This window comes from Poecilia mexicana, unplaced genomic scaffold (assembly GCF_051168715.1).
Source record: "Poecilia mexicana isolate PSO_F unplaced genomic scaffold, ASM5116871v1 scaffold_18, whole genome shotgun sequence".
Taxonomy (NCBI): Eukaryota; Metazoa; Chordata; class Actinopteri; order Cyprinodontiformes; family Poeciliidae; genus Poecilia; species Poecilia mexicana.
The window spans coordinates 24,089,347-24,099,232 of NW_028263387.1; the positions used below are offsets into that span (position 1 = coordinate 24,089,347).

The 9,886-nt window shown below is 36.9% G+C and overlaps 1 protein-coding gene across 1 annotated transcript; it reads left to right on the forward strand.

Moving 5' to 3' along the window:
* Positions 1–557: 557 nt before the first annotated feature.
* LOC106909524 (uncharacterized) lies at positions 558–9,328 on the forward strand. Its single transcript, XM_088016157.1, has 3 exons — positions 558–841; positions 2,071–2,427; positions 4,654–9,328. The coding sequence occupies exons 1-3, from the start codon at positions 745–747 to the stop codon at positions 6,330–6,332; spliced, it is 2,133 nt and encodes a 710-aa protein (XP_087872283.1). The 5' UTR covers positions 558–744; the 3' UTR covers positions 6,333–9,328.
* Positions 9,329–9,886: the final 558 nt, after the last annotated feature.

A 9,886-nucleotide genomic window follows, 5' to 3' on the forward strand; every position in this document is an offset into this window, starting at 1 on the left:
AGTGACGTTTCATGATTTCACTTCTTTCTATGGAAACATGAATCTTTTTTCACAAGTCAGTTATTCTCAATCTTTTCAAGTCAAAACATTTCACTGTGTTTCTCTAAAATGTATTCATTTGCAGTTTAACTTTAAAACTGAATCACAACCTTCAAAACTACAACCTTGAAATGTTTGTAAAACTTTAGACTGTTTTACAAACTAAAACGATCATACTCAAAAAAATATCATATGTACCAATATGGTCCTTTTGTAAGATTAAATACCTTTTGATAACTGACTCCAAGCTCGCATTTCTTAAACATTTTTTTCCATTAGTCAGGATGAAGTAATATTCTAAAAATAAATGCTGTTCTTCAATTAGCTGAAGAAAATCCTCATAATTAACAGAAATAAAAGGGTTGGAAACATCCGTGTGTTTGTGTAATTACTTTAATACTGTGTTTCATTCACTGAAATATATTAACCTTTTATTAATGTAAAATATTTAATATAATTTAATGCTGAGAGGAGGCTCAAGGCGGAACTAAAAATTGTTTAGTTTCTTCAGTACAGCCAAAGTGAAACACACGGAAAGCTACGGAGCACACGAGGTAGCGTTAGCTCCTCTTGGAAGGTAGTTTGGAAACAGGTTTGGTGTTTTAGGTAAATATTTCCGTGTTTTCAGTAAAACTGTCTTCAGTTCAGCCTCAGAGAGAGTTTATCAACGAGCAGGAAACTCCTGGTGAAGAAACATTTACAGAGATGAAAGAAATCAACGTTAAGATCGAGGAAAAGATGGAGGGTCAGCGCAGACTGCTGGATTTTACCAGGATACCGAAGATCATCTTGCACCGGATAGGTACGAAACACCTTCACGTTTTACTGATTAGTCGGGTTAAAGAGTTTTTAGACATAAATAATCGTTTTGTTCGGAAAGCTATTTAAAGAAGACGCTCAAATTGTAAACAGAATGATTTATGTTAAAGACTAGTCATCATGTAATATCTAAATTACAGTTTGTGTTCCTTAACAGTCTTATTTTTACTCAAAGTACTGTTTAAAGTTGGATTTGTGTGTAATCTATTTGTTTATGTTTAGCTTTTGTTTATGTCAAATTATAATTTATATTTTGTATCAATTCTTTAAATATAAAACTAAATATAATTATTAAATAAAGTTTCAGTTTATAAAATTCTGGATTTTTACCGTAGAATCTTTTTAGCTTTTAAATTAATGTCTGATTATATAAAATAGTTTATGAAACCTTCAGGTCTTAAAACCAAATATTTTTATTTTGACATTGCCTCAAATGAGGCCTGTCTTCAAACCTATGTTGTATAGATGACTCAACCCTGAACATAAATATTTTACACTAACAGATTATAGAAATATTGTTTTGAGGTTAGAAAACATAGATGTTTTTATTATTGATTCAAGTTGAAAAGCTTTATGTTCCTTTTTAATAAGAAACCCAGGGATTTTCCCAGTGTATTTTTGGAAACCTGCTCTGTTAAGCTGAACTTAACAGAGTCTTTCTCAATGCAAAGCGCCGACAGGTTTGCAATTGCAACATACGCCAGAGCGTCGTTGAGGCGCATGGACCATTCGAGGTTCTTACAACTTTAACTGTTGTTGCTGCAGTAATAAAGAACAGATGTTTATGCAAATGAGGACTGGAAAGAAGACATGAAACCAAAACCAACAACAGGGTTTAAAATGCTTATTTTCTTTAATGTGCATTAGAAAACCAGCTGTTCTATGCATTAAATGTTTTCAGCATAGAATTATGTGTAAGACTCTAAGGTAATATAACAGGATTAAATCAAGCTGCTGTTTGATCTGTTTTTGTCCTGGAGCCACGAGGTTTAATTATCACCATCTTGCTTTCTCTGCTGGAGATCCATAGTATGTTTTGACTGGTTTCTAGATCCCTTCCAGTCAGACAGACTAAAGTGGTTAAGTTAATTTTTATACTTATGAATTTATAATTTTAGTCTTTGGATCACTTGAAAAGGCTTTAAGTGATTAAAGCGAAGGAATCATTCTCTTACTCACATTTAAAAGCTTTTGTTTTGTCTCTTTGTGCAGATCTCCCACAGTGCTGGGTGTGTAAAGAGGAGGAGGTTCTGAATGAATTCAGCTACCAGGACAGGAAGTCCAGTTCATGTAAAGAAGAACCAGAACATCAAGAGTTCAAAGAGGAAGAGAAGCCACTCTGCATCAGTCAGGATGAAGAGCAGATTGTGGTGAAACAGGAGACTGATGACATTTTGGTGAATCCTCCTAATGTGCAAAGAATCCACAATGAAACAGAACCACAGAGGAACCAACTCATCTCTCCTGGTTCTGCTGAGGATGAGAACCAGGATCAGGAAGGAAGCAAATCTGAAGACCCAGGAAAAAAGAGAAAGAAAAAACAGAAACGCAACAAAAGATGCCAGAAAGGTAAAACTGATTGTTCACACCAAAAAATGCACTTCAAAGCTCACAGAGTCCAAAAATTATATTCTTGTAAATTTGTGATAAAACCTTCTCTCAAAGCAGTTGCTTGACCAGACACATAAAAACTCACATGGGTAAGAAGCCGTTCACATTTTCAACCTGTGGGAAAAGTTTCAGTCAAAAGAATAGTTTAATTTACCACATGAAGATCCACACAGGGCTTTCTCTAGTGAAACTTTGCTTCTATTAAATCAGCAACATAACATCATGACATAGCAGATAGATGGTCATAAAATTCATCAACAGCTGTACGACATCCTGACTTGGTAACCAGTCAGACCATCATCAAGGAACAGGAGGCGTGTTTCATAGTGTACTGCAGTCAACTCCACTGTGAAACCATGACAATGTATTTATATCCATCCAGTTATCACTAATAACAGTTTATTGACTTAATTCTTGTATCTTGTCGCATATTGAACTCACAGCTCCTCTGTATGTCACAGACCTCTTACTGCGTATTCAATGCATGTCAGCTATTCTGACAGAATAAGGGCCCAAATTTAAGTTAAAGAAGGTCAGTGTTAGCCCCGCCCTAAGCCCCGCCCTCCACTTTGACTGGGGAATTATTTTACGGTGACACTGCAGAAACTGAAACCAGGTGATAATAACAATTAAATGCATATTTAATAATTGTCTTAATTGGCTGCAAACTTTCCATTTTAATAATCTCATGACTAGGCCTATCACGATAACAAATTTTGCTGAGCTATTTATTGTCTAAAAAATTATTGTGATAAACGATAATATTGACTAAGAATGCATGTGATTTCCTGCCATAGATAGAAACACCATATTTTCTAAAGAACACATAATACTGGAACTGATGAACTAAATAAACTAAACAATCAAAAATAAAATTCATTCTCAGACTCCATTAACAAAAAACTTTCTTAAATAAAAACTAAACAATATAAAGCCAAAGTGGAAATAAATACTGCATTCAACCAAAAGAGTGCAGATTATAAAGTCTGTAAACTATATTGCCCTTCAGTAATTACTAGATTTAAATAAAGATGGCCTATCCGACTACCTAATGCAATAGTTCACACTACACGATTTTTTGCCCCCATTTTGCCCTTATGACAATCTTAGATGGTTGGCCGATCTAAGATTCTTGCTGGTGATTTCGTAACCGATCATCCTGCAGTGTGTGGTGTGTTATGGTAGATCGTCATGGCCGCTCAGATCTAAATCAAGGGTTTTCCAGGACCGGGAGCTTAAGGCTGAATGTGACAGGTAGCCAATCAGAAAGCCGGATTCTCCTCCTGCTTTCTGAGGGGAAATTACAGAGGGGAATCCCAAACAGCTGACACAGCGCAAGTCCAGCAGACATCGGAGATGATATGTGGAAACAACATTAATAGTTATTTATTTCATGCAAAGAATATAGAAATGACAAGGAGAGGAGTTGGAGCCAAATTTCTACCGCAGTTGATAAACCCTGTAAGTTTTCAGCTGTTCTTCGTTAATGTGACATAAATTGGTTACAATGATTTTCATTCAGTCAGAATTTTACGCTGACTCTAGCCACATGCATCACATGTAGATTCTAATAAAGCATTGATTAATGCCTGATCTTAAAATTAGCTCACTGGACTTGTAGCCATTATTTTGTGCCCATGTGGCTGGACACCACACGGCACGATCGAACCCGATAGAACCGTTATACCTAGGATTTCTGTCGGCTAATGTGTCTCAGATTTTGAAAATGGGCCGACAACTCGTGTCGCGTGTGCTGGACATTAAACTAAGGAAATCAGGAAGGGAGGGTCAGTAGAGAGCACCGCAGCTGAGCCTTTTTCAGGCTCAATGGGTCAGGATTTAAAGCATTTAGTGTTTTGCTGTAGGTATTTTATGTCGCTCTTTAACGTGATATATATCCTGCAGCTACATGGAGGATGAAAACTTTTTGTAATATTTGTCAGGAAGCCACCAGGTTAAACTATCGCCATCTTGTTTGCTCACCTGGAGGTTCATATTATATTTTGACTCTCATCTAGTTCCAGTCTGATCAGAAGAACCTCATTGGTTGAGTTAATGTTCAATCTTCTAAGATTGTAATTTTAGAATAACCCAAGAAAATCCTGTTTTGATGCATTGAGGTTAAAGTGAAGGATTCCTTGTTTGATTGACATTTTAAAGCTTTTGTTTTGTCTTTTTGTCCAGATCTCCCACAATGCTGTGTGTGGAAAGAGGAGGAGGTTCTCAATGAAACAGAACCACAGAGGAACCAACTCATCTCTCATGGCTCTCCAGAAGCTGAGAACCAGGATCAAGAAGGAAGCAATTCTGAAGACCCAGGAAAAAAGAGAAAGGAAGAACAGAAACAAGAGGAGAAATATGAGAAAATCAAACAGCAGAAAGGCAGAACTGACACTGAAAAACAGAAAAAGCACAAGAAAGCTCACCAAGGGCAAAAATTATATTCTTGTAAAATTTGTGATAAAACCTTTTCTCAAAACAGATACTTGACCAGACACATGATGACTCACACAGGAGTAAAACCTTTCACATGTTCAAACTGTGGAAAAAGTTACAGAAAAAAGGATGATTTAATTTATCACATGAGAATTCATACAGGTGAGAGGCCTTTTACTTGTGGGACTTGTGGAAAGAGTTACAGTGACATGGGTACTTTAACTCATCACATGAGAATTCACACAGATGAGAAGCCTTTCTCCTGTGGGACTTGTGGAAAAAGTTTCTCTCATAAAAGTTATTTAACAGTTCACATGAGAATTCACACAGATGAGAAGCCTTTCTCCTGTGGGACATGTGGAAAAAGCTTCGCTCAAAAAGGTAATTTAATTGTTCACATGAGAATTCACACAGGTGAGAGACCTTTCTCTTGTGGGACCTGTGGAAAGAGTCACAGTGGAAGATCAGCTTTAACTCAGCACATGAGAATTCATACAGGTGAGAGGCCTTTCTCTTGTGAGACCTGTGGAAAGAGTTACACCAAAAGAATTAATTTAACTTGTCACATCAGGACTCACACAGGTGAGAAGCCTTTTTCTTGTGAGACTTGTGGAAAAAGTTTCTCTAACAAAAGTCTGTTAAATTATCACATGAGAATTCATACAGGTGAGAAGCCTTTTTCTTGTGAGACCTGTGGAAAGAGTTACACAAAAAGAAGTAATTTAACTTGTCACATCAGGACTCACACAGGTGAGAAGCCTTTTTCTTGTGAGACTTGTGGAAAAAGTTTCTCTAACAAAAGTCTGTTAAATTATCACATGAGAATTCATACAGGTGAGAAGCCTTTCTCATGTGAGACATGTGGAAAAAGTTTCTCTCAAAAAGTAAAGTTAAATGTTCACATGAGAATTCACACAGGTGAGAAGCCTTTTTCTTGTGGGACTTGTGGAAAGAGTTACAGTGTAAGAGCAACTTTAACTCATCACATGAGAATTCACACGGGTGAGAAGCCTTTCTCTTGTGGTAGTTGTGGAAAAAGTTTCTCTAACAAAAGTCAGTTAAATTATCACATGAGAATTCATACAGGTGAGAGGCCTTTCTCTTGTGAGACCTGTGGAAAGAGTTACACCAAAAGAAGTAATTTAACTTGTCACATCAGGACTCACACAGGTGAGAAGCCTTTCTCTTGTGGTACTTGTGGAAAAAGTTTCTCTAACAAAAGTCAGTTAAATTATCACATGAGAATTCATACAGGTGAGAGGCCTTTCTCTTGTGAGACCTGTGGAAAAAGTTTCTCTCAAAAAGGAAAGTTAAATCTTCACATGAGAATTCACACAGGTGAGAAGCCTTTTTCTTGTGGGACTTGTGGAAAGAGTTACATTTGCAGAAGTAGGGTAACTCATCATATGAAGACTCACTCAGACTAGAATCCTTAGGAACGAAACACCTAAGATCCGTTTTGGCATCAGATCCAAAAGAAAATCTGGTCAGATGATGTAAACAGCAAGTAGAAAATGTTAGTCAACAGATTGTTGCTGGCTGCTAGTGATTCACTGACTGTGTCTTTTCTCTCTTGCTCTCAGTGAAGACAGAGGCTTTTTTCTTCTGCTCCCTCCCTTCCCATGCTTGCTCTGTTTTTGTCCTCTTTCTCTCTATTTTTGGAGCCTTTATTTCCACATCATCCTAGTATATAAATTATTTATCTGGTCAGCCAATTTCTCAATGCAATTGTTCACATTTTTGATGAGAAGTCTGGGCACAGGAGAGCCCTCTTTTCTCCTGTGGGGACACACCCAGTGGGATTCACCATGGATTTATTCATGAGAACAGGATTTCTGCTGTTTGGAGCTTGTGGATCCTTGGCTTATCGACATATTTGTTACGGACTTGGCCGAACAAGCGAACACTCAGACTGTTGGTGTGGACAGAGACGCAGGTTGGATGTGAGTCTTGCAGAGACTCCTCAGCCCTGCTGAGGAGTCTAAAACTCATTAATGGGATAGAATCGATCTTGTAGAAGTTGCTAGTTTCGGTGCAGTGGAACCACCAAACTAATTTGGATGATTGGGAACTGAGATGTGTCAGAGAGACTTTAGGGAAGATTGAAATTCATAATCTACCCAACCTAAGACATTCTGTATCTGAAATGGCTTCCCCCGTGTGGCCTTGGAAGGGCAGCATGTTTCCAATCTCCTTGAAGATATGTAAACATAACGTGCTCCCAAAGACATTCCTTGATAACAACATCTTATCAGACTTCTGTAGGGAAGCTGAGCAACATGGTTTCAGGGCCCTTTGACGTCACTGCCGTCACGCATATCTTTGTTTTACCCTTTGTTTTGTCTAAATGTTTCCTTTTGCCGTAATGTGTCCTTTCCTTTTTTTTATTTTATTTTTGTTAGAAGCTGTGGAGTACTCACTATTTAACCCAGGAAAGGTTTATTTTAGTTTATTAGTAATATTAGAAATTGTGGAGTACACACTATTTAGATCAATATTATACAGCCCACAAATGGAATCAGAATCAGAATAACTACAAACTTAGAGTTCAGAAATACTTAACAGGACAGTCATTACTAGAGATGTGCCGATCAGGTTTTTTCCTGCTGATACCGATCACCCATAAGGGCCGATCACAGATACCGATCACATAATTTTTTTTTTATCATAAACACTACCGGTGACATTATGTGGAAAAAGGAACCATGAATTTGCCTTAATTTAGACAAAAACTTGTTTTTAATAACTTTTTTCAAGAAGAAAACTAAACAAAACAGGCATTGTGCAAATTGTACTGCTATTGGTAATACTATCTTTAACAGACTGATAAGATATGAAGGCTCTGAAGAGGCTAAATAATGCAAAGAGCCAAAATAAAACCTCTCAACATTGCCAAAAAATTCAAGTATAAAACTTAACATTCAAAGGCATAAACAGGTTCCATTAAAATAAACAATCCTGAGTTACTGAATGAAAACTTCCTGATAGCATGGCGGCTAGCTGATTACTGCTAGCTCTGATTGGCTGTTTCTGACTGAGCGGAGTAATTATGCAGGACAGGGAGATCGATTATTTTTTCAGAGATTATTTGTCTCATGTTAGGACAGCGAAAGTTTTAATACGTATGTAAAATGTATTTTTTTAAGTTAGATGTTGCAGCTTTAAGCAGAAATTCGGTGTGAGAGTCACTACCAGGTGGAGCAGAAGCGTCGCTCCGTCTAAATTACTACCTGTAGCGTAGCAGCGGTTCAACAGCGAGAGCAGAACCAGCGTCTTACATCGCAGCTCGAAGACTTAAATAATTTTGCGGGTTATTTGTTTAGCTTTCTGACCGTCATGCTAATCCGGGTGAGTGTTTGTAGCTGTGCGCTGCTTTACCTGCTATCTGATCCTCCGTATGTCTTTTTTACTGCAGTGAGCCTCGATGTAGCCACACTCCGTCAAGTATGGCTTGTTTTTATGTCATATTAGCTTCGTTGTGTTGCTGCATTTTGACCTGCTTCAATTTTCCATCGCAACACGCAAACTTCCCCATTCACTCAGTGCGTTATAGTTCCACATCGCTTAGGATTTGTTGCTGCGCGTTTGCGCAGTGTGAAGGAAAGAGGAGACCAGCTGCACAGGCAGGCTGCGAAATGAGAAGCAGGTGATGATCGGTTTGTGTGATCGGCAACAAGAGACCGTGATCGGTGATCACCGATCATACACTTTTTCACGGAAATCGGCCGATTATGATCGTGGCCGATCGATCAGCACACCTCTAGTCACTACTTAGTTATTTTTTACTACTATCACTTACTTTTGACCCAGAAAAGGAATTAGATCTTTAGTTTATTTTATCAGAAACTGTAGAGTACTCAGTATTTAGATGCAGAGACCAGAAGCCCAGAGGAAACTTCTGGATCAACATTGTTGGAATATTTTTCAGACTCCTGTTCTCCCAACCCAGAAATGGAATTAGACCAGAGGAAACTTAGCAACCCTGAACAGGAGCTCCTACTTTACATACTTTAGATCAACAATACTTTTTCTTCTTTTGCTCATTCCTTTTCTTTTTGTTTGTGTTTCCTTTTAACTCACGTAAAGCAATTTGAATTGTCTTGTTGCTGAAAACGTGCTGTATAAATAAAATTACCTTTACCTTTCAGTGTCTGACCAAGATAAACCTGAGGTCTACTTTTGCCTACCAGCTTGTTTTTCTTAATCCAGTTTTTTTGTTGTACTTCTCAGTCGTATTTGCCTTCAGATCCCCATCAGTATCCCATTAGATACTGAAGTTAAAGAGGGCCACACATTCAGCAGGATTCATTTCTGTTCCTTTCAGTGTTTATGGAGTTCTGTACCATGTAAAATAATTGAGTTTAGCTTTTACATTTTTGACGTTTCCATGTATGACTGAATATTAAATACTTTACACATGAAAGCAGTGAAATGTTCTTGTTTTTCCATCAATGGAACTCTATGATTGTTTGAAAATTCTCAAAAATGATTTTGATATGGTCATATTTTGGTTTAGAACTAACCACAAAGGTTTTTAGTTTCCCACTTTTTTGTCATTGTTATAATTTGCTATGAGAAGCAAAGTATTTTATTGAAAATGTATGTTAAAATATACACTAGTATTTTGAGCAGAATATGTTTTTTAATGTTGATTTGAATAAATAATGTATTTTTCAGTGATTGTTTTAATAACTGATGCCATATTTTTAAATGTCAGCTTTAATTAAAGCATCTAAGGATCCTTGGAATAACAGTAAAAACATGAGTTATTTTACACAAATTGAGATTTTTCCTTTCTTTAATATCAGAATTATACATTCTAAAAAAAAGGTTGTATTAATTACATTTTTAAAAATTAAAGTATTTTTTAATTAGTGTGAGTCATTATTCTAATCTCAAATGTAATGTTTTCATTAGTTATTAATTTGCATTGACAGAGAAAATACATCTTTATGGACGTTTCATGCATCTTTCATTTACT

Excerpts from the sequence above, each read along its gene's own strand:
- LOC106909524 (XM_088016157.1), top strand. The coding sequence starts at position 745 with ATGAAAGAAATCAACGTTAAGATCGAGGAAAAGATGGAGGGTCAGCGC. Across the intron at positions 842-2,070 it reads GATCATCTTGCACCGGATAG|ATCTCCCACAGTGCTGGGTG; the intron begins GTACGAAACACC and ends CTCTTTGTGCAG. Across the intron at positions 2,428-4,653 it reads CAACAAAAGATGCCAGAAAG|ATCTCCCACAATGCTGTGTG; the intron begins GTAAAACTGATT and ends CTTTTTGTCCAG.